The 25,193-nt window shown below is 42.4% G+C and overlaps 2 protein-coding genes across 2 annotated transcripts in view; one reads left to right on the top strand and one right to left on the bottom strand.

Annotated features, from left to right (window-relative positions):
- The first annotated feature begins 4,614 nt into the window (after positions 1-4,614).
- LOC138983324 (IQ domain-containing protein K-like) lies at positions 4,615-12,169 on the top strand. Its single transcript, XM_070356731.1, has 3 exons — positions 4,615-5,329; positions 8,158-8,352; positions 11,743-12,169. Exons 1-3 carry the CDS (start codon positions 4,796-4,798, stop codon positions 12,022-12,024), a joined length of 1,011 nt encoding a protein of 336 aa, XP_070212832.1. The 5' UTR covers positions 4,615-4,795; the 3' UTR covers positions 12,025-12,169.
- Positions 12,170-19,429: 7,260 nt separating this feature from the next.
- Positions 19,430-25,193, bottom strand: part of LOC138983119 (carbohydrate sulfotransferase 15-like) — an 11,876-nt gene continuing 6,112 nt past the window's right edge. The window contains exons 5-7 of the mRNA XM_070356527.1: positions 24,883-25,027; positions 20,077-20,227; positions 19,430-19,620 (exon numbers count right to left, since the gene is read on the bottom strand). Coding sequence (XP_070212628.1) covers positions 19,430-19,620; positions 20,077-20,227; positions 24,883-25,027 — 487 coding nt within the window. The remainder of the gene's footprint in view (positions 19,621-20,076; positions 20,228-24,882; positions 25,028-25,193) is intronic.

The following is a 25,193-nucleotide window of genomic DNA, read 5'->3' as shown; positions in this document are numbered from 1 at the left end:
AAAAAAAAATAGGTGTGGTTACGGTAACATAACCAAAAAAAATAGGGTAGGTAGGTAGGCAATAATTTTTTCTTTTTTTTTACTTTTTTTTCTGATGTCAACAAATAAAACCTACGGTACTTTCCGGGTGACAAGGCGCTTTGTTATCTAAGACGCACCCCCTTCTTTAAAAAAAAAAAATTGTAATCCAGTCACCCATTGGACGCAGGGGGCCATAAGGGCGCACCAAAATGACCCAGTTTTTCCATGAGAGGTGGTTCCCCTGTCATATCTGAGAGAGGAAACACTTCCTGCATCGGGGTCAGTGACCAAAGGCATTGTGATAGCTGGGTGGCCTTGTTAAAAGACACGACCTTCTTCCCAGGGGTCAATGACCCAGTTTTTGCCATGAGAGGTGGTTCCCCTGTCATATCTGAGAGAGGAAACACTTCCTGCATTGGGGTCAGTGACCGGTCAGTGACCGAGTTTAACAGAGTGGAAATCTGTGTGTGCGGCCAGATCAAAGGCAGGGCAGTACCTAGTAGCTGAAACATGCATTATCACAAGTTGTTTGACTGGTACTCAAGCGGTCTCTTTGATTTTTTTCGTATTTCATACACGGATTAGGCTCTTCGTTATACAAGACGCAGGGGTCGAACTCGAGGAAAAAAAGTCGCGCCTTATGACCCGGAAAGTACGGTACTTGACAGGGAAATAAGTGTGCGACACGGGCGCTTTCGCTTTCATTGCGTTTTTTGCACTCGGTTTTTTGTGTGTTTTTTTTGTTTTTGACAAATGTAATAAAAAGTTATAGGATCGGCCCCTAAAAATAGGGTAGGTCGGGTTACCGTAACCACACCTATTTTTTTTTTTAGGCCTAAGTACTGTATTATAATAAAGTGATACTCTCCATTCTTTTATCTACACAAAGTAATGTTTTACTTATCTTTTCTAAAGATACAAATGTCAGTTAGGATGACGTTACGAATTACAGTGTTTTCTGTAAGGTCATATTTGTCCACCCGGTACCCCCCAAAACAAAATTCTTAGGCCAAAAAAAAAAAATGTCTGTTTCTGGTCACCCGACCGACCCTAAATTTCGGCGCCGACCCTAAACTTTTTTTTTCCAAACTCAAATTTTTTTTTTTTTGGTGGTACAGGACAGGGTGAGAAAATGAACAACAAAAACGTGTGAAAACGAAAGTCCGCTGACGATTTGTAAATGTGTTGAGTGTCTTGTCTCTATGTACAGTGAATACAGTCTCTTTGCGCGATTTTTAAAGTTAGTTTTATTGGTCTACATTTGGGGTATAAAAAAAATATTTAAAAAAAAATAAAAAAAATCCCCACCTACCGACCCTATTTTTTTTAGCCATGTTACCAGAAACAGACCTTCTTTTTTTTGGCCTTATGAGAAAATGAATAAGAAAACAACGTTTTTGTTTGTCTGCAGTTGTGGACATTTAGCTTAGAGAAACATGTGCTCAAAATGTGTCATGGATTTCACGAGCGATTTTTTTTCTTGGGTTGAGGAGAGGGGGGGGGGGGGCGTATGCCTCTTGATCAGTCTCGGAACTTGTGTCTGTCTGTGTGTCTGTGCGCGACGCGCGGCCAAGGTTCTCGATGGATCTGTTTCAAATTTGGTGATCATATTCAGGTACACCCTGGACACAACCTGGTCGATGAGATATTTCAACACGTGCTCTCAGCGCGCAGCGCTGTGCGCGCTGAACCGATTTTGGGTTTTTTGTTCTGGATCCACTACCAGTAACTCTTCCTTATCTTCTCCAGTGTTTTCAGCCGCGATTATCTCCCTTCCTCCGTGTGGCGTCAATCCATATTCCCGTTACTACGTTACTATTTTTAGAAGGTCACTGCATCTGGATCCATTTCCAGTAACTCTTCCTTATCTTCTCCAGTGTTTTCAGCGTTTACCTCCCTTCCTTCGTGTGGCGTCAATCCATATTCCCGTTTCTATTTTTAGAAGGTCACTGTCGACAACGCTCAATCCGTATTTCCGTTATACTATTTTTAGAAGGTCACTACTCTTCTCCAGTGTTTTGCGCGTTTATCTCCCTTCCTTCGTGCGGTGCGACGGCAAAGCCGGCGTACACCCGGCAAAGCCGGGTCCCCGGCGCAGCCGTGTATTCGGCTCGACTTTTTCCCGGCGCAGCCGTACCCGGCGAAGCGGGTATTCATCTAGTCTATATATATATATATATATATCTATATATATATATATATATATATCTATATATATATATATACGACTAGTGTCTGTGTGTCTGTGTGTCTGTGCGCGATGCACGGCCAAAGTTCTCGATGGATCTGCTTCAAATTTGGTGGGCTTATTCAGAGAGACCCCGGACACAACCTCATCGATGAGATATTTCAACACGTGCTCTCAGCGCGCAGCGCTGAACCGATTTTGGTTTTTCTTTGTTTTTTTCTGGATCCATTCCCAGTAACTCTTCCTTATCTTCTCCAGTGTTTTCAGCGTTTATCTCCCTTCCTTCGTGTGGCGTCAATCCATATTCCCGTTACTATGTTACTATTTTTAGAATGTCACGATTGCACCCGTAAGTTGTCCTAACTGTAAAAGTGAAAAGGTCGAATCAATTTATAGCCACGCGAAAAATACACTGTCATCTATCTCTATATATTTATAGATATAGATATACATATATATATATATATATATATACGGCTTCTCTGTGTGTGTTTGTGTGTGTGTGTGGGCAACACCTGTGGATTGTAGAGTTCTGTTTGTGATGTGGTCTAGCGGCTTTGGTATGTCAGTATGTTCAGGCCTTCCTTCGAGAAGCCATAACAGTTATTCTCAATCCCGTTTGAGTGGACTTCGCCTTCAAAGGTGATTGTGGTGTTTTGGCACTCGGTTACATATGGCGTCGTCGACAGCGATGGGACTCGACATGAAATGTTCAGGCCACTGAATCATTTTCGTGCTGTTCCCATTCCACCAAGTTCATTCAAAGGGGGTCGAGTGTGACAGGGAGACTACCGTCGCCCTTCACAGCAGACTCTGCAGAGTTGTTCGCCTTAGAAGTTGTGGGCTTTCCTTGCATGTACCCGTAAGTTGTCCTCACTGTAAAAGTGAAAAGGTCGAATCAATTTATAGCCACGCGAGAAATACACTGTCATCTATCTCTATATATTTATAGATATAGATATAGAAGTTGTGGGCTTTCCTTGCATGTACCCGTAAGTTGTCCTCACTGTAAAAGTGCAAAGGTCGAATCTATTTATCGAACAATCCACTGTCATCTATCTCTATATATTTATATATATAGATAGATATATACGGCTTCTGTGTCTGTGTCTATGTGTGTGTGTGTGTGTGTGTGTGTGTGTGTGTGTGTGTGTGTGTGTGTGTGTGTGTGTGTGTGTGTGTGTGTGTGTGTGTGTGTGTGGAGGCAACACCTGTGGATTGTAGAGTTCTGTTTGTGATGGGGTCTGCAGGCGCCTTTTGTCTGTCTGTATGTTCAGGCATTTGAGAAGCCATAACAGATAATATAGGGCTAAGAAATAAGCTCTAAAATTCTCAATCACGTTTGACAGGACTTCGCCTTCAAAGGTGATTGTGGTGAACCGCCACGCTGTCTGTCTCTATCTCGCGATTCACCACGGCGAAGCCGGGTATTCCTCTTGTACATATATATGCGACCCATGGAGAGCCTCCGGCGTACAGCAGCCTTCATCAGGGCCTCCGGAGTTGCTGTCTGAGCGAACGACGAAGAAGAAGAAGAAGTACATATATATATATGTGTGTGTGTGTGTATGTGTGTGTGTGTGTGTGTGTGTGTGTGTGGTGTGCGATTCATAGAAATTTACTGGACAGATCTTCATGAAACTTTGCACACAAATGTTCCGACCCCCAACCCTTCACCCTGATTCAAACTCATGTATCAGAAGTCCAGTGCTCTACCAACTGACCTACAGCGCTCCCAAATTATTTCTTTTTATCTTTTTTGTCAGTCAAGATATGGGGGTGGGGTTGGTGCGGGAATAATTGTGAAGCAGACAATAAGGCAACAACTTATTTTGTTTGCAAGTATTGTATCTGTATACAGTGAACGTAGCTGTGTTCAAGTTTAGTTATGTTCTGTCGAGCGAATTTTTTTTAAATACGCTTTTACTACTAAGGAAGTGATAATTTTATATACATGTACGCCCTCGAGAAACCTTTATCATTTTCTGAAAATGCACGTTGATAAGTACCGTTTTATGATAACGTTATACTCTCCATTCATTTATCTACACAAACTCATGTTTCATTTATCATTTGTAGAGCTAAATATGTCAGTTAGGATCATGTTAAGAATCGCAGTGTTTTTCGCAAAACCGTACTTGACAACCCCCAGTAAAAACATTCTAAAAAAAAAGGTTAATAAGGCAACCACCTTTTTTCTTTGCACAGATGTGTCCATATTGCTTTGAGGAACATGTGCAAAAAATGTGTAATGTTTCTGTCGAGCGATTTGAACACACAAGTAACCCCCATGGATTCGACCAGCACGCCAAGACTAATCATAAATCTTGCCGAGGTCTATCATGAACAAGGATGACGTCTGTGAAACACGGCGTCGTACAGATTCTGACGTCAACAGAATCCATTCGTCATTTGGAAACGCTGAAAAAAAGCTTCGGCGACCTGTGTCTTCACTGGAATCCCCTCCTAGTCAACACAGGCAACAGAACATTTTCAGTTACTTAGATTGGACACCAAGGACTAAAACTCCGAAAAAAATATCACGAGAGATATTCGGCAAAATCGTAAAAAAACAAAAAAGCCAACATGTCTATCATTACCCATGGCTATGAGTCTGACTCTCCCCCATGCCTCTGGGAGCAAGTCTGTCAAGATACCCGCAAAGAGCAAAGAGACTTGGCTGGCCACGACATGTCCGAGGAAATCGATTGTTCGGACTACGATCCCGTCAAGCACCACCCGGCTTTCTGCGGAACAAGGCACTACCCGATGACCGGAGACTTCGACCCGGAGCAAGAACTGAACCCCGCGGTTGGGCACCCAAGCTGCGCTGGGTACTGTACGTCAATCATGCATCGCAGGCGAACGGCTCGGCTCCAAGCCCCTTCCATTCCCGACAAGAAGACCTGTTCGAACCGCGAGTACATCGATCATTTCGTCTGGCCTTACGTCGAGCCTGCGTTGGAGCACATGATGAACAAGGCTAAGTTTGCCGGGTGCTTCCAGAACAGGAGGGCACCTATCAACTCCTTCGACATCCTGACGGAGTATCTGTACAACAACAACCCCATGCACCCGTTTCGTGCTCGCAAGCCCCTTGCCCAGATCCCTTTTGTAGAGGTAAGTGTTGGTGTAAACCTGGAGTCTATAAGTGTTGGTTTAACAAGTTAAAGTTTTAAGGCTGGAATCTATAGCCTAAGTGTTGGTTTAAGGCTGCAGTCTATAAGTGTTGGTTTAAGGCTGGAGTTTATAAGTTTTGATTAAGGATGGAGTCTATAAGTATTGGTTTAAGGCTGGAGTCTATAAGTGTTGGTTAAAGGCTGGAGTCTATAAGTGTTGGTTTAACTTTAAGACTGGAATCTATAAGTGTTGGTTTAACTTTAAGGTTGGAGTCTATAAGTGTTGGTTTAAGGCTGGAGTCTATAAGTGGTGGTTAAGGCTGGAGTCTATAAGTGGTGGTTTAAGGCTTGAGTCTATAAGTGGTGGTTTAAGGCTGGAGTCTTTAAGTGTTGATTTAAGGCTGAAGTCTATAAGTGTTGGTTTAAGGCTGGTGTCTATAAGGGTTGGTTTAAGGCTGGTGTCTATAAGGGTTGGTTTAAGGCTTGAGTCTATAAGTGGTGGTTTTAATTTAAGGCTGCAGTCTACCCCTGAGAATGGGAAGTGGAATCAAAATAAGCCACTCACCAAATTGTCGTGACCCAACTTTTTAAAAAGAAGAAGAGAGCATTGGTTGTTCACCTTGTTTTCAAACACGTATCCAACGTGTGTATGGGATGAAATCCCATTTTTTACACACACCCAATCCCCCACCTCCTCTCGTCCTCCTACTTCTGCTGTTTAAATCAAACGACAGGTGTCTTTGCAAGCGTAAATAATTCAGCTTGAAGATCGCAACAAGTTGTTGTTCTCATGCCAGAGTGTTGGCAACACTGTTTCACAACTGCAGATTTCTGTGACCGGCTTGGCACAGCTGCATACTATTAGTAAATTAACTATTAAAGGCACAGTGCAGCTCACAGCCTTCGTTTTGCGTTTTTGTCGCAGCTGAGTACATTTACAGTTCAAAAATCCTCCCATGGTAGTAAAACAAACCCAAAACTACCCAACGACGACATCTGTGAAGCTCGACAGTTTGTTGTTCACGCGAGTGCATAAATTAATCTAGTTATTACGTTGTGTACGCACAGATTCGTGACGTAAGCGTCGTCTGCTTTGATGCCGAGATACACGATCGGATTCGCCAGTACGTTTGAGACGGAACGCCCGAAACTGACAACAAACCGACCGTGTGGTATCCTAACCATACGTCTCACATGCTTGATAGCACCCGTGCCGGGCAATCGAAATATAGCAGGATCTATTCCGAACGGATCGCAAGCATCTTCCACTCACTGAGCGCACTTCAGTCAACACCCACTTTGCAAATGGCAGTCAGTCAGTTCAGCATCAAAACTTGCCGATTCGGAACGGAAATATCTCATCAACCTGAATCTTGGGGAGGAGTTGGAATCTATGGAACCATGGAAGTAAAAACTACAAACACCAGCAACAGCGATACCTGTTCTTACCGTTCATGCAGCAGACTTCCACGTCAAATGTGGGGTGAAACTGGAAGGTCTCCCTCCCATTCCTCTTGTCTTTAGGTTAACCAATAAAACACGGAACCTCCTTAGAGTGTCGTGGTTACGGGTGGTTACTAAGATTTTGATTGGTTGTTTATAATGATGTATGTTACTCTAGCTTAAAGGCACAGTGAGCCTCCCGTAAACCATCACAGATACTGTGAGGCTATTACACACAGTACAAACACCCTTTCATTTAAACACTCACCGAACGGGAACATCCTAGGTGCCCTACGTAAAGAGCGAGCAATTTTTAAAGAATTAATTTTGCGGATTGTCTCTCAGACAATCGGACCGTGGTGCGTTTTGACGCTTGACCTAACTTTTAAAATCTAAATAATAAATTGACAGCTTGTTACACAAACATTCTTAAATCATAAAAGAATTCTTTTTTCATAAAGACAAGATCAGTACAATTCGAAGTTTTGAAAGTTTGAAAAAAGAAAAGCCCGGAAGCAGGGTCACGCAAGGTCGTGGTTCTCGTGGCAGACGACGGTTTATGCCTATCGCCAGTTCCTCTGAACAGTCAAAAGCCATCGCTAGAGTTCTTGTGAACTACAGCCGTTTGTTTCGTGCATAGTCAGAGGTACATAATAACGTTCCTATTGCAGATAAGCTCACATCGAGTCGCATTCAAATTATTAACTGACGACTACATTGTGAAAAAGGGAAACTGGATCACACGGGTTCACGACGGCTCAGGGGTAAGATAAACCACGCAAAAATAAATTCTTTGAAAATTGCTCGCTCTTTACGGAGGGAACCTAGGATGTTCTCAAGCGGTGAGTGTTTAAATGAAAGGGTGTTTGTACTGTGTGTAAAAGTCTGACAGTATCTGTGATGGTTTAGGGGAGGCTTACTGTGCCTTTAAGTTGAATTGTGTGTGTACATGTTAGAGTGTGAGAGAGAATTTTGCGAGACGCGAGAGAGAGAGTGGACATGTTTTGTAGTATGCTCCACTAACTGAGGAGATGTGGTCAACTTTATATTGTGGCTGTAGCCACCGGCTTCGGTCAGTAGGCGAAATGGAGGCGAGAAGAAGTAAAAGAGAAACACAGGAATAAAGTTTGCCATGCCAATATTCTGCTATTGTTGTCTACTCTGTTGTGGACTTGAGAGAAAGACGTGTATGTCGTTGTGTCCGTGAGTGATAGTCCAGTGAGTCCGTAAACACACCAAAGAGAAATATAACACCAAAGAGAGCTATAACATCATAGCCGATTGTCATTCCATCTTTTATCGAACCGTCCACAAAGGCTGAAAGAAAGGAAAGATCTTGTTTTACCGAACCTTCTACATTTGTTTCTTGACCTGATTGTTTTGCAGTCGCACCTTGAAGATTTTCCCAGGCTGAATCCCCCTAAAGTCCTGTCCATGTCGTGGACAGCCGATGAGAGGGCAGTGCTGATCCATCGCTGGTGTAGGGGTTTCGCGGTCAGACAAAATCCAGAGGTACAGGAGATGAGAAAGTGGCAGCGAGAGTGGCGGGCCATCAATCGAGAGGCGAACATCTCCGCTGAGGTAGCATCTACCTGGCTGTATTTCTGTATCCGCGTGTGTGAGTGTGTGTGGGGGGGAGGAGGCGGGGAGGAGGGGTTTCCTGGTTTGACCATAGACCAAATAGCCTGGACCGCCAACTCGTCACGTGACCCTTCGAGGTTACGACTCTCGACTTTCAGGGGCGTGTCGCGTCCGGTTTGAAAGGCGAGCGATTCGAAGACAGTGAAAAGAAAGCACGCTCCAGTTATTTGTGACAATGGGAGGTGACAATGAACTGGATTTTCCAAAACTCCAAACTAAACTTAACAAAACTCATCGAAAAACATGTTCCATATGCACTTTTGCTGAGTTTATTTTAGCATTTTCAGAACTTACCTCGGCAACTTCGTCCATGTTTACAATCGACACCGGATATCACGTCCCCCTGATTTCTGAAAGGCTTGTAAGCGTAGGTTCCTAAATGCGAGAGGCCGCTACCTCGTAATAGAGAGAAAGAGCGGAGAGAGAGCTAGTTGGCGGTCCAGGATAAATGGTCTATGGTTTGACGGAATCCTGAGGTACAGGAGCTAAGAAAGTGGCACTTCGTTGAGGTAGCATATGTCTGTGTGTCTGTGTGTCTGCCTGTCTGTATCTCTGTGTGTGGTGGGTGTCTGTGTTTATTTGTTCGGGGGGGGGGGGGGTCCCTGGGAAGACGTGTATCGGGAAGAAGGGAATGACTCGATCGGAGACTGAGGGATGATCGAAGGAAGCGTGTGTTTGCCTAATGTGGTAGTGTAATGTAATAATAATCACAATCTAGGACATAAGGATAAAATCAGTATACGATTTCATAATCATAGTCATGTCATGCTATTCTCATGGAAATTTGGACTGCTTTCTCTCGGCGCTACACATTTTCTTCTTTTTCATGCAGGCGTGTATTCATGTTTCCAAGCCCAGAGACTTTCGCTGTGAACTTGGGTTCTGTATCGGTGCGTATGCGTCCATACGGGGGTGTTCGGACACCGATAAGAGTCTGCACAGAGTTGACTTTGGTAAATAAATAAATGTCTCGCCGAACGTCCACTTGGGGATTGAACCCACGCCGATAGCGACAACTGGTTTTGATGCCAGCGCCGCTACCGACTGAGCTATTTCCTCGCCCATCTACCAAATACCATCACAATTGTACCGCTAGCATCATTAGCTCAGTTGGTACAACATTGGACATGTGATCCGCGGGTCGCGGGTTCGAACCCGGGTATGGAATCCGGGTCGGGACGGACAAGGGTCAACTTTAAATGCAGACTCATGCAGCGACGGTGTCCATGTTCCACTCCCGTGTCACCACTGTGGCACGTAAAAGACCTCGGTCATTCATAAATTCAGGTAGCTGATTACACCGAAACACACACACACACCTATGGCATTCCATTTGTCAAATAATTATTTGGATACTTTTTCATGTTTTTTTCACCAGTTTTAGCTAAATAATCATTATTTAGAAGCTCATGTGCTAAATAAGTAATTGTTTATAAACAATGTAAAACAATTCTAAATATTTTTTTGTTTACGTAAACCATTCATTATTTACCTAAACAATTCATTGTTTACGTAAATAATTCATTGTTTACGTAAATAATTCATTGTTTACGTAAATAATGATTTATTTAGCAACATTGCTGATTGTTTACAAACAATGTAAAATACGTCTAAATAATATATTGTTTACGTAAACAATATATTATTTAGACTTATATTACATTGTTTATAAACAATCAGCAATGTTGCTAAATAAATCATTATTTACGTAAACAATGAATTATTTACGTAAACAATGAATTGTTTAGTGAACACATTTTCCATTATTTAGGGGTTTCTAGGATTCGCTTCTGAACTAAGTTATATGTCTTTCAGTGATTACTATATGTAATTGAATACAAGGTCTCTCCACACACTCTTATCTTAAGATAGCTGTTGTTTGGATATTATTTTGTTTATTTTACAAGCCGAAATTGCTGTACGAAAATAACTGATCTCAAACACAGTCAAAGGTCAAGGTCAATTAAGGTTTTTCCCTGCCGGGAGTGTTTAGTGTTTGCATTTTCTTGCTTGAAGTTGTTGAAACACAGTTTTTCCCCCTTATGTTCTCTGTTCTGTTTATGTCCCAACAACATGCCTGTCTTTCCATTTCTCTTCCTTTAATCGTTTCATTTCAAAGAGAAAAGTAAAAACATATTCGAAACTACGGAGAATTTTCGCGTCACGAAGGAATTCAAAATGGCCGAGGGAGCAGGAAGGAACGATAATATTGAAACCAGAGACATTTTGGAAGTTTTTTCACGCGCTGCTGCTGATGCCATATGCGGCATTCTGTCTGGCGGACCTGGTCCTGCTGCGGTTGCTGTAGCAGAAACATTTGATACTGGCAGTGGGTTTTGATACTGGCAGTGGATACTGGTTGTTGGGGTTTCAACACATTACCCAGTTTTGTATATATACCAAGTTGTGTTGTGATGTGTAACTTACAGATAAAAAAAAAAGTTTAATCATGCAGTAAGAGAAATGGAAAGAGAAAGTTTTTGTTGAGACAGAACAGAAAACTTAGGACGGAAAACTTTTTTTCAACAACTTCAAGGGAGAGAATGCAAACACTAAACACTCCCGGTCATGACCTTGACCTTTTGTTTGTTTTCGCATTCAGTTCTTTTCGTGCGGTAATTTCAGCTTGTAAAATAAACACATTTACGAACATTTTCTGATAAATAATGTTTGGAGATACCTTGTATTGAATTATAATATATACATACAGAAAAAAAATGAAGGTTAGAAGTCAATTCTTGATTCCCCTAAATAATGAAAACTGCTTTCCCTAAACAATGAATTGTTTAGGGAAAGCAGTTTTCATTATTTAGCAAATCTGCTAAATAATGCATTATATAGGTAAACAATGATTTATTTAGCAACTGCTCACTTTATCCACCCAAAAAATATTATTTTGTGAAATAAGTGATTATTTGTGTAAACAATACATTATTTACGTAAACAATGAATTATTTACGTAAACAATGAATTATTTATGTAAACAATGAATTGTTTAGGTAAACAATGAATGGTTTACGTAAACAAAAAATTATTTAGAATTTTTTTACATTGTTTATAAACAAGTACTTATTTAGCACATGAGCTTCTAAATAATGATTATTTAGCTAGTAAAACTGGTGAAAAAAACATGAAAAAGTATCCAAATAATTATTTGACAAACGGAATGCCATACACACCTGGGTAGCGTGACACTCTTGCTGGTAGCTTTCCACCGGGAGGAAGCGACCCAAAGTTCCCAGCGATTAAAACAATAAAGTAATGAAAGGGGGGGGGGGGGAGAGAAAAAATGTTATAAAAAAATTACTCTTCTCTGCACTCCATCCCCAGGTGAGCCGCTTCTGGGAACGCGTGATGCCCAGTGGGAATAGCAACACCGCCACATCGCCCACCGACTCCACCTCTGAGGCATCAAGCTCTACCCAGTTGCCCCGCTTTACGGGAAGACCCAGGGCCAAATCCATCGCCCCCATTACCAGGTACACTGCCAAGCGCAACTCGCCTTCGCAAAAGCCCTACCACAGGACCACCCAACTACTGGCTGACATCCACATGGGAGAGCGACCAGTAGACGATGAGGGTCGTCTTAGAAGGATTGAGAATGAATGCTAGAATTGTTGTTGTTGTTTTTTTGAGGATTATTTCTACTTTTTACATTTAGTCAAAATTTAACTAAATGTTTTTAGATTTTTTGTTTTTGATTTTTTGTTTTTTTATATTTTTTTTATATTTACATAAAGACAAGTTTACAAATATACATTTGCACGTATCTATATATATATACGACTTGTGTCTGTGTGTGTGTGTGTGTGTGTGTGTGTGTGTGTGTGTGCGTGTGTGTGTGTGTGTGTGTGTGTGTGTGTTCGCCATGCACGGCCAAAGTTCTCGATGGATCTGCTTCAAATTTGGTGGGCATATTTAGGTAGACCCCGGACACAACCTGGTCGATGAGAATTTTCAATACGTGCTCTCAGCGCGCAGCGCTGAACCGATTTTGGTTTTTCTGTTCATCTTCCCAGATCCATTCCCAGTAACTCTTCCTTATCTTCTCCAGTGTTTTGCGTTTATCTCCCTTCCTTCGTGTGGCGTCAATCCATATTCCCGTTACTATTTTTAGAAGGTCACTGTCCACAACGCTCAATCCATATTCCCGTTACTATTTTTAGAAGTTTTCCTTCGTGTGGCGTCAATCGCGTACGGTGCGCCACTCACCCGGCGAAGCCGGTGTACGGTGCGCCACTCACCGGCAAAGCCGGGTAATTCGGCTCTACTTCTTCCCGGCGAAGCCGGCTACCCGGCGAAGCGGGTATTCATCTAGTATGCAATAAACATACATTTAACATACATTTATATGTGTGAAGGTTTGCGAACAGGTAAGGGGTGCAAGAGAAAGAGAGAGAGAGAGATGGTGGTGGTCTGAGTAATTGTTATAGAGTACAGGTTCAATTAAAACAAAACGGGCTTGTGGACATAGAAGGTTTTTAAACTGGACACATGTAATGGGAGACAAAAAACAAACAAAAACAGGATCAATCAAAAATGATCCTTGTACTTGTTCCAATCAGCATTAAATTGTTGAATATTGCTACTAATGAAGGCGTTATATCTTTCTATTCTAAATCGTTGTTGTACAATTTTCTTAAAAATATCAATGTGTGGCAGCATGTCTTTCAGTCTTGCGGTTTTCAAATAATATTTTGCAAGCAACAAGAACAAATCAGAAACCCTGTCTGTATGTACAGCCTCTTTACAACCAAACATAATAAATTCCTTTGATAAAAGTGTGAAAAACTTTCCTGCAGCCACTTTAAAAAATCCCTTCAAAAAGACTGAACTGTAGGGCAGTCCCAGAAGAAATGGTCCAAACTGTCTTCTTCTTTGCAGAAGAAACACAGTGAAGAGTCTACTTTTTTTTTAAACAACAGACGCCTTGTTGGGATAATTCTGTATAAAATTCTATACTGTAACCACCGCAATCTAGTATCAATATAGTTGTTTTTATAACTTGTGAAAAGACAGTTGTCTTATCCAGATTAATATTCATTTTTTGTGACCATTTCTCAATTGATTTTAATGGACCATCATTATAAACCAACTTCTTATACAAAATCTTTGAATCAGATTGCAAAACAAGTTTACATGACAACATTTCGGACAACACATTTCTTTCTTTCTTTATTTGGTGTTTAACGTCGTTTTCAACCACGAAGGTTATATCGCGACGGGGAAAGGGGAGGGGGGGGGGGAGATGGGATAGAGCCACTTGTTCACAAAAGCACTAACCAAAAAACCGCCCCAGGGGCCCGCAACGCAGCATAATATATGACCTTACTGGGAGAATGCAAGCCTCCAGTACAAAGGACTTAACATTTCTTGCATACTGCTTGACTAAAATCTTTACAAACATTGACTATATTCTATACAAGAAACACTTAACAAGGGTAAAAGGAGAAACAGAATCCGTTAGTCGCCTCTTAGGACATGCTGGGGAGCATCGGGTAAATTCTTCCCCATATTTAAATTTTGTTGATAACGTTTTACTGCACGTAATACACCTTCATACATAATAAAATTTACAGACACATGAGGATAAGCTATCTTGAAATCTTCATAAGGCAAGTAGCCATTTGGTCCAAGCAGATGCCCTATGGAGACAACTCCATTCTCAATCCAGTTTGAAATAAAAATGTGACCCTCCACCACGGAATGATTCGCATGTCATCTTTGCATGATTTTCATATTTTTCAATTTTCCTAAAGAGTGTTTTATGCTCTATTCAGTGGTAAAAACCGTTTTAGAAAAGAGCGAACACTTTTTGAGTTATAAGCCTGTGACTAAGGTGACCCTCACACTTTTACCACAGTCCCCCCGGGCTTAGCGCAGAACCGCGCGAGGTGACATGCGACTCATTTCGTGGTGGAGGGTCACAATAATCTTTTTTTGTCTCGACAGACATGGACATTGAAATGCAGTGGCTCTGAGATAAATTCATCAACATTCTGAGGCACACATTTACAGACAAATCGTTTATAATGCTTAAATACATCAAACCAAAAAGGGTTCTTTACTTTATGCATCAAAACATTTGCAAATTCCCCACCTCTGTATTCCACACAACAAACCTGGGGACAAATTATCTTCAAAATATGTACAATCTTCCCAGTATTCAACAAAATCCTTTTCAACCATGTCAATTTTAAAACAGCTAAGTAACAATAGACATCCACCATCTTCAGTCCACCATTTTCATATGGCTGTACAACTATTTTTCTTTTAATTTTATCTGGATTTTCATCCCATAAAAAAGAATATAGCAGTTTATTCAATTCATCGAGAAAATGTTTCTCAGGATCTGGTAAATTCATAAATAGGTGAGTTAATCTTGACATAACCAGTGTCTTTATAACTGTTACTTTCCCGAATGGTGTAAGATTTCTCTTTGACCACATAATTATTTAAATACCTCCGAATTTCTTGGAACTTGTTTTCATAATTTATGTTCACTATTTCCTCCACTTTCACTGAAAAATGTATGCCGAGCACTCTAAATACAGTTGGGTTCCACTTCAAATTTAATTCTGGCATAAATTTAACATTTGATTTTTTAAACGACCCTATCCACACAACAGCAGATTTATCATAATTTATTGTAAGTCCAGATAATAATGCAAAATGTTTTAACACTTTAATGCAGGCACAGAAAGATTCTTTGGTACCATCTAGAAAAAAGGTTGTGTCATCTGCAAACTGCGATAGGAGAATTTCTCTATCTCCGACCTGGATTCCATGTATATTCTCATTCTGACGAATCATAATAGACAAAATCTCTGCACAAAGAAGGTGTAAATACGGTGACAGAGGATCTCCGTCCTGGTACCACGCTCTACACTAAACCACTTGGAATATTGACCATTCGCGTTGACGCAAGATTTATTATTACAATAAAACGAAAAATTTCATCGTCTTATGTCATCCCCAAAATTAAAATTTGTAAGGGATTTTTTTTAATAAAAAACGCTCGCGCTGGACCCGAGTACTCTTCAGACATTCACACACACACACACACACACACACACACACACACACACACACACACACACACTCTCCCTCACTCCCTCCCTCTCTCTCTCTTTATTTCTTACACACACACACACACACACACACACACACACACACACACACACACACACACACACACACACATAATCATATATAACATAGTATACCTGTTTATACTATGCCCAGTCAACTGTTGTTGGAAGACAATCTACAATTCATGTTGGGGAAGTTCGTATACAATTGTTTTCTTAAAAAAACAATGATTTATGTTGTTGTTTACATGTATGTGTCTTATAAACCTAAATGGTTTCATGACAATAAACTATATTCTTGTTCTTCACACACACGAGTACAGACTCATGCACGCACACACACACACACACATACACTGGGTGGCCGAGTGGTAACGCACTTGCGCTCGGAAGCGAGAGGTTGCGTGTTCAGGCCTGGGTCAGGCCGCAATTTTCTCCCCCCTTTCCTAACCTAGGTGGTGGGTTCAAGTGCTAGTCTTTCGGATGAGACGAAAATCCGAGGTCCCTTCGTGTACACTACATTGGGGTGTGCACGTTAAAGATCCCACGATTGACAAAAGGGTCTTTCCTGGCAAAATTGTATAGGCATAGATAAAAATGTCCATCAAATACCCGTGGGACTTGGAATAAAGTAAAAAAAATTCCATCTCACACGGCATTAAGTCTCAGGAAACATGAATACACGCATGCAGGAAAAAAAAATATGGGTAGCGCCGTATGTATGGCAGCTCGCTTTCCCCGGGGAGAAAGCAGCCCGAATTTCCATGAGGGTAACCTCACTGGACTGTAAATCTTATCCAATCCAATCCAATCCAATCCAATCCAATCCAACACACACACACACACACACACACACACACAAACAGTAACACTAACACATGTGCACAAAATGAACACACACACACCGCGCGAGAGAAAAAGACTACAGGGAGGCATTGACGTCAAAGACTTTCGACCGTGACGTAATTACGTCACTATTCTTGCTATGGTTTACGGTACCATTCGGCAGCTTTGCTACGAGTATGCCATAGTCTTGATTGGCCGAGACCTTGCACCGTTCTATCAGACTGCCTGGCTGGCTGTTGCACCGCGAATTCCTCCCACCGCCAAGTCGGTTTTTTGTGGTTTATTTCGCGAAATATCACGCGATACCATGGATGGACGGAGCTGTAACGTATATTTGGCATGACCAAAGTAAAGAGAATTTGTCATGGGATGTGGAAACAAATCATTGGGGAAATTCACCATGGGCAATCAACCCAAGCCTAGAAGTTGTAGAACTATATTTTGTTTCAGTCTTGGCAAGGCCAGTTTTGTCCAGTTCCGGAAAAGACATCATGAACTCATTCACCCTGCCGAGACGAAAAAAACAATTCCATGGATGAAAACGTATGTATAGGTTACAACACGAGTGGTTTTTTATATGGCTTGTATTTCAGTCAAGACCCAGCGGATGAATATCATCGGGAGACACGAGCCTTTGGCGAGTGGCTCTCGATTGATATTCCCGCTGGGTCTTGACTGAAATACAAGCCATATAAAAAAACCACGAGTGTTGTAATCTGTATATCCCATTCTACCATCAAACACAAAGTGTAGACTACTAGCGGCACTGTTGCGATCTGTGGAGCGTGAAACAGTGTTTTCAGCGAGACTTGGCCTTTTTGCAACCTTAAACTAAGTGACCGTCGCTGAAAAAATAAAACGAATGAGTGCATCTATAAGTACGCGGTAACACTACTTTCAGACCGTTTAAAAGCTTTAAGTAAAGGTTCATAAGTTGCAAGAAAGTAATGAAGTCGTATAGAAATCCATTTAGTTGAAGCGCACAATTCTTTTGCGTTTCAGGTCGGCGGAACGGGGAAACCGGTTTGGCCCCCATTTGGCTTACTCGACTCGATTCAGAATCGATTCCACGTTGTTTTTTTCGAACGCATTATTATACAATTAGTCTTATTGACAGAGAAGCAAATTTTAGGGAACACATATGTAGATTTAACCATTTGCTCCCTATTTGAAATGTATCTACATGTTTTGCGAGTGTGTTTGCATGAACCTAAACTGGTATGGGTGCGAGGAAAACAGGACCCAAGTCTGTCACCGCCGCTTGATTGCATTTTGAAAGAATATGACTGGATTACGGAAAAATACACACATGTTAAGTTCTTAGATACCTTCATCGCCAATGTGGACTTACTGCAGAGCCAGGCAAAAGAGTAGACTTGCTCGCAAAACACGTGAAACAGCTGATGATAGCGAAGCCCAACCGTGCCAGGTAAGGACGGTCTGACAGATTCTCAAAAGTCGTCTGCTAACGAAGCAAGGGGAGGGTACTCGTTATTTTGTTTTGGTTCGCTAGCATCTGGTTATCTTGTAAGTTGAATGTTCGTTTTTTCCCACCTGCATTGCTTTCATAATGAAAGAAACGTTTGCTTATTGCATCTCATACATCAGATCAGTTCTGAGATTCATTTTTGCGTGCAACTGATATGGTTTTCTGAGCCGTGCAATACGATTTTGGAACTTCATACAAATGTGTCACATTGTTCGGCGCGAGGTCAAAGGTCGGGAGCAAAGTAGTTCTTCGCCCAAATCGGAATCTGCACTATCATATATTTTTTTGAGTCCATGATGTATTTATTGAGCTATAAAAATACAACATATATACCCATACTGAAGTAACAGAGACAAAGAAGGGAGGTCATGGGATATAAGCTTATATCCCGTGACGCATCAAATCTAAATTTTGTTTTGAAATGTCTTCACAACGTACAGATAACTTATAACGACATAATCGCCTTCACAAGACAGGAAAAACGCACACTTTGTTTTTCGTCTGCTACAAATCTAGTCTTGTTGTTTGAAGGAGAGACTAAAGCTTCAATCGTACCTTCATCAACAGGAATAAATGCTCAATCCGCTGTCAGTTCGCAACTAAACCTTGGTTTTTTTTCTTTAACTTTTTGGTTAACATTGAAACGGCAATCCAAAAGAGTGTTTCAGCTGTTTCAAGACACAGGCTTAGCTCCTTCTTTTGAGTTGCTTTTCAGTCTAAAATGACACCGGAAGCGAACAAATTGTCGCGTATACTGTCGTCACAAAAAGACGTCATGACAAAGTTATCCACGCAAAGCGAAAGAGACTTTGACGTCATTTACTTTTGTTCGGAATTTTCCGTCTGTTCCTAGCTTGTCAGTGAAGACCTGACGTGAGTAAGCTTACCCAAAACGTCTTTGTTCTCTATTCACATTGCAGCTGTGAAATAATCAGTCTTGTGTCTCGGTCGTGTAGGTACAGAGTTTGCTTCTGCAATCATTGTGTTCGTGTTGATGACGGCTTCATAAGACAAATCAGCGAATCTATCGTGAGGAAGATGTTTATGTACAAATCACCGAACCCAACCCATTTTTTGTGTGCATTTTTCTGAAGAATAAACTGCATGTGGTTAATTTCATCCGTTTAATGCTTGTCGAAACGAGCCATAAGGCTTTAGAATAAAAGATTTCACGCATTGCTTGGCCATCTGATCACAGATGAGGTCGCAGTTTGTAGGTTGAATCTATGAATCGGCCAGAGATAGATCTGCATTTCTGGTCAGAAACCAACATTCACACCACAGGCATTCCAAACATTTATATTGTTAAGTTATGAAGAGGGTCGGCAGTATATTTTTCACTGTGATCAAATAAAAGAGAAAGGCCAGTCACCACGCACATCCTCGGCTCGCATGCAATGTATTTATATAGCAAAGGGAATGCCTGTAATTCACACAGAGCAATCACTTGGTCTTAAACGTGCACAAGACAAAAACTTTCATACTGGGGGAGCGAGCCAGTCTGAAGAGTACTCGGGTCCAGCGCGAGCGATTTTTATTACTCGTCTAACCCCCCCCCCCCCCCCCCCCCCACCCACCCCCTTCCTCACGTCTAAACATCAGCCCACTGGTATTTTTCTTTTCGAAGCACCTGAGTTAGTCTCGTGTTAAAAGGACGGTAAAATGTGTCCAACATTGCTCTGGTTTTCGGTAACATTGGTCCCGCTTGATGCGATCTGTACCCTGCATTTGACACTTGAGGGTTCACAACTGTTTCAAGGGTAGCTTCATCGTCGGCTTTTTCTGGAACAGCAGTTCGTAATGCATAAAAAATAACGACGAGGTTTCGATGACGTCTAAGCGGTGTCAGACGCTCCAACATGTATAGTCATTACGTTTATGAACAATAACCAGTTAGGGCTAATGACAACATCAAGTCACTGCATAATGATCTAAGTGTGTATAGACAGCAGCATTAACTCAGCTATGCTAGGCCAATCTACTGGCACCTGAGAGAATAATAATTAGGGAATGACATTATATCGCACCCCAGGACACTTTGCACACGATGGCAGCGTACACACACACACACACACACACACACACACACACACACACACACACACACACACACACACACACACACACACACACACACGCGCGCGCGCGCGCGCGCAGAATAGTTGGAAGATAAAAAGTACACAAACCACGATAAAATCTGATCAAACAAAACAAAAACAGATAAAAAAAAAATCTCACCCAAGTCCGGAAAGGTGTGTACGGCTGTTACTTCTTTGTATGGATTTAATGCCAGGTCCTCCAATCGTAGCACATGCAGCTGGTCACGTGGGAACCTTTTCAGCCAATCCTCTATGTAGACAGCATATAGCCCGACGTGTAATCTTAGCGTCTGTAGAAGACACACACAAGTGGTAATCATACAATTGATTTACCTTTCTCTTAAAAAATAAACAAATGAGTGTTTACTTACCACCCCCAGCTACAATACACAATGTTAAAGAGTAATGTCACAAATCATATAAACCATATATTTCAATAAACCTAGATAAATAAAAAGTTTTAACAAAACTCGGTTATGCTCTTTGTGGTCACAGTCCAGAAATAAAAAAAATCCCTCTCTATGCTTCTGACCAAATCACTGCTGTTTATTATTCGGTTCATGCCCCCGAAAAGCATTTTCCACTTTCCTGGCCATTGTAACAACCTTATATCAGGGGTGCGTTGCATAGGCAGAGCGCCACAGAACGTTTGCGAACGTTTTCTAGGCAACGCATAGTTTTGTTGTGGCGCTCGCGAGCGTTAGCAAGCGCTCGGTACGAGTACCATTGTCTGGGGTCACTGAAGCGTAACAATGGTGACCGCTCGCCGAGAATTGTCTAGACAACGGGTGTTTGCGGGTAGCATTCTTTAACGTACCTGAGAGGTGGCACGCCAGAAACTATTGCACTGTACTGAGCTTGCCGGTTGACTCTCTCTCTGTCTCTTTCTCTCTATCGCAGTCTCTCTCTCTGTATTGCTTGCTCTCTCTCTCTGTCTCTGTCTCTCTCTCTCTCTCTCTCTCTCTCTCTCTCTCTGTCTTTCTCTCTGTCTCTCTCTCTCTCTCAGTCCCTCTGTGCCTGTCTCTCTGTCTACGTCTCTGTCTCTCTTTTTCATTCTTTCTTTCTTTCTCCCTTCCATCTCCCTATGTCTTTCTCTTTCTTTCAATCTAAATCTGTCTGTCTCTCTTTGTGTCCGTATGAAAGTCTCTCTCTCTTATCTTTTTTGCTCTCTTTCTATCTCTCTTCCTTTCGCTCTCTCTTCCTCTCCTCATCTCTTTTTCTCTCTCTCACTCTCTCTCTCTCTCTCTTTCTCTCTCTCTCTCTCTCTCTCTCTCTCTTTCTTTCTCTCTCTCTCTCACTATCTCACAAACAAACACACACACACACACACACACACACACAGACAAACACACACACACACCCATTCACAGATACAGAAGCACACACACACACACACACACACACACACACACAAACACACACACATAGGCAAATATAGACACGTATAAACACACACTCGCAGACACGCGCGCGCGCATACGCACGCATGCATACACTCTCACACTCACGCACACACACACGCACGTACACATACAGACACATGTTGTACATACACACATACACACACACACACACACACACACACGCACGTACACACACACACACACAGACAGAACGTGTGTACATGAGTACGTGTGCGCGCGCGTGACTGCAATTAGTGTGTGTGTGTGTATGTGTGTGTGTGGGTGTGTGGGTGTGTGCACGTGTGCATATATGCGTGCGCATGCTAATGTGTGTGAATGAGTGCGCGCGTGTGCATGTGTGTGTGTGTATTTATATGTGTGTATGCGTTTGTAAGTGTGTGTGTGTGTGTGTGTGTGTGTGTGTGTGTGTGTGTGTGTGTATTTGTATGCGCGCGCACACGCGTTTGATTGTGTGAGTATGTATGTGTGTGTGTGCGTGTGTGTGGTGTGTGTGTGTTCGTGTTAGCTTGTTTGAGTGCGTGTGTGTGTTGTGTGTGTGTGTGTGTGTGTGTGTGGGTGGGTGCGTGCGTTAGTGTGTGTGAGTGTGCGTTAAGGGTTGTGTGTGTGAATGTATATGTTCGTGTGCGTGGATGTGTGTGTGTGTGTGGGGGTGGTGGCTGTGTGAGGTTGTGTGTGTGTGTGTGTGTGTGTGTGTGTGTGTGTGTGTGTGTGTGTGTGTTGTGTGTTTGTTTGTTTCTGGGTGAATGTATGTGCATGTTTGTGCTATGGTGTGTGTGTGTATGTTTTGCTTTTTTCACGAGATCGAACTTATGATTGAAAAGGCTGACGACCACAAACATTCACAGAGAGAAGAATGCGTGCAGAAAGTGACTCATGCGGGTTATTGTGATGTCTGTCTCTGTCTCTGTCTCTGTCGCTCTCTCTCTCTCGTTCTCTCTCTCTCTCTCTCTCTCTCTCTCTCTCTCTCTCTCTCTCTCTCTCTATCTCTCTCATACACACACATTCTTTATGTTCGTCTGTCTCTCCGTCTCCCCATTCTCTCTCTTTGTCTCTCTCTCTCTGTCACTCTCTCTCTCTCTCTCTTTCTCGGGCGGGGACGTAGCTCAGTTGGTAGCGCGCTGGCTTTGTAGCCAGTTGGTCGCTATCATCGTGGGTTCGATCCCCACGTTCGGCGAGAGATTTATGTCTCGGAGTCAACTTTGTGCAGACTCTCTTCGGTGTCCGAACACCCCCGTGTGCACACATGCGCACGAAAAAGATCCCACGTTCACAGCGAAAGTCTCAGGGCTTGGAAAACACGAAGACACGCATGCATCATCTCTCGTCTCTGATTATCATGATCGTATTTCGATACTTTGACGAGACAAACCCAATGCTGGTGTGTCGAAGAAGACAGCCACAGCGGGCTTGTTCGAATCAAAGTATCACACCATATCTTCAGCGTATTACCAATACCTGTCCCAATATAGACCAGTTGGTCTAAGAGGACGTTAAACCCTAAGAGTCAGTCTCTTTCTCTCCCCCCCCCCCTCCCTTCCTATTTTCGTGTAATGAATTGTGTGGGTGTATTTGCTTGTGTGTTTTGGTAGTAACATACGCTACAGTACTGCATGGCACTTTAAGTGTGTCATCTTGTATTTGCTGCAAGGTTGCGTTATCTGCTTTTTTCACGAGATCGGACTTAAGATTGAAAAGGCTGACGTCCACAAAAAGTCAGAGCGAGAAGAATGCGTGCAGATAGTGACACTTGTGTGTGTGTGTGTGTGTGTGTGTGTGTGTGTGTGTGTGTGTGTGTGTGTGTGTGCGTGCGAGTTTGTATTTATGTGTGTTTTACTGTTTGTGTATGTTTATGTGTGAGTGAGTGCGCGCGTGTGCATGTGTGTATGTAAACATATATTTGGGTGTGTGTTTGTGTGTGTGTGTGTGGGGGGGGGGTATTTACGCGCGCGTGTGTGCGGAAGGGCGAGAGGGAGAGGGGGGCGAGAGAGAGACATATACAGAGATCGAGAAAGAGAAAGAAAGGAAGGGAGAAACAGACAGATGAACAGAGAGAGAAAGAGAGACAGAGACACAGAGAGAGAAAGAGAGACAGAGACACGGAGAGAGAGAGAGAGAGAGAGACAGAGAGAGAGAGCGCGAACGCGGGCTTTTTTCTCCTAAACATTCCCCTTTAATCAACCTTTATTGACTGACATGAAGACCACAACACTTTTCCACGGACTCGACAAGAAATCAAACTGTCAAATCTGACCACCAAAAAAAAAAAAAAAAAAAAGGCCCTGCTTCTCCACGTGGGGTACGAAACTCAAGCACACACACACAGAGATATCCTGAGGCCCAATGCATAGCGTCACCCCTAAAAATGTACTCATGGACTGAGCTGTAAGCGATTGGACTCGTCTACTTTGGTCAGTGCAGGTAGGGAGGGCTGTTCCAAGTACAAAGCGACTGTTCGCATGATCGCCCCTAATATGCATGCATGGACTCGGCCGTCAGCGAAGAGATGGGTCCATTTACTTGAAAGTGGGTAGAGAGGGTAGAATTGAGTTCGCTGCGAACAGTTCGCCGCGAACATAGCGTTGCTTACAACATGAAAACTTTTTGTCTCTTCGCGAACAGAACGTCCGCTCTATGCAACGCACCCCAGGTGTACGCAATAGAATAAATATCGGATCATGCGTGCAGTTTCAAGGCACACCCCATCCCTTTCGCCTCAACACCTCAGAACTGGCCAGGCCTTTACACGGGATAAGCAGGCATTTTCTGGTGAATTCATTCCTAAAAATAAAAAAGGCCACTAGTGGCTTTTACAAAATCAATTCATGAAAATTGTGCACAGAGAACACTCAGGTTGTTCATTTTTAGGTATATGTCTTTAAGTGAAGGGTTGGTCTTATCCTATGGACTGGGTGGCCGAGTGGTAACGCACTTGCGCTCGGAAGCGAGAGGTTGCGAGTTCAACCCTGGGTCAGGGCGTTAGCAATTTTCTCCCCCCTTTCCTAACCTAGGTGGTGGGTTCAAGTGCTAGTCTTTCGGATGAGACGAAAAACCGAGGTCCCTTCGTGTACACTACATTGGGGTGTGCACGTTAAAGATCCCACGATTGACAAAAGGGTCTTTCCTGGCAAAATTGTATAGGCATAGATAAAAATGTCCACCAAAATACCCGTGTGACTTGGAATAATAGGCCGTGAAAAGTAGGATATGCGCCGAAATGGCTGCGATCTGCTGGCCGATGTGAATGCGTGACGTATTGTGTAAAAAAAATTCCATCTCACACGGCATAAATAAATCCCTGCGCCTTGAATATGTGCGCGATATAAATTGCATCAAAATAAAAAATTAAAAAATAAAAAAAATAAATCCCTGCGCTTAGAACTGTACCCACGGAATACGCGCGATATAAGCCTCATATTGATTGATTGATATGTTAAACCTATGTGGTCAGAGCTGAGGTGTTGGGTCGAACTGTTGACACGGGAAAGTGTGTGCCTTTAAACAAAACACAGCTATGCACGTACCATTTCTTGTAAAACATTGTAGATGCACCAGCGAACGGACTTCCTCAGGAAACAGTCTGTTGTACGTTGTGTGTCCTTCGCCACCTGGCTGTGAAACTCTTTTTTCGTGGCGTTTCCATTGAAGAACATGTACTCCGAATACAATCTGCACAACAAACACAAGATATCTACACCTTCTTCGGGTGACACATTTAAACACATGTATAGATGCTGTACAAAGACTGCTAAAATATCATCTCTTTTTCAAGAGGTCTCGCATAACCGGATAATTGTACATATTTTTCTTCATACACGTAATTTTCTCCGACATG

This window comes from Littorina saxatilis, linkage group LG12 (genome assembly GCF_037325665.1).
Source record: "Littorina saxatilis isolate snail1 linkage group LG12, US_GU_Lsax_2.0, whole genome shotgun sequence".
NCBI lineage: Eukaryota > Metazoa > Mollusca > Gastropoda > Littorinimorpha > Littorinidae > Littorina > Littorina saxatilis.
The sequence above is the reverse complement of the archived record's forward strand: the minus strand, read 5'-3'. Positions and strand labels throughout refer to the sequence as shown.

Coding starts and splice junctions, on each gene's coding strand:
- LOC138983324 (XM_070356731.1), top strand. CDS start 4,796: ATGTCTATCATTACCCATGGCTATGAGTCTGACTCTCCCCCATGCCTC. Junction 5,330..8,157: donor CCCAGATCCCTTTTGTAGAG/GTAAGTGTTGGT, acceptor ATTGTTTTGCAG/TCGCACCTTGAAGATTTTCC. Junction 8,353..11,742: donor AGGCGAACATCTCCGCTGAG/GTAGCATCTACC, acceptor CTCCATCCCCAG/GTGAGCCGCTTCTGGGAACG.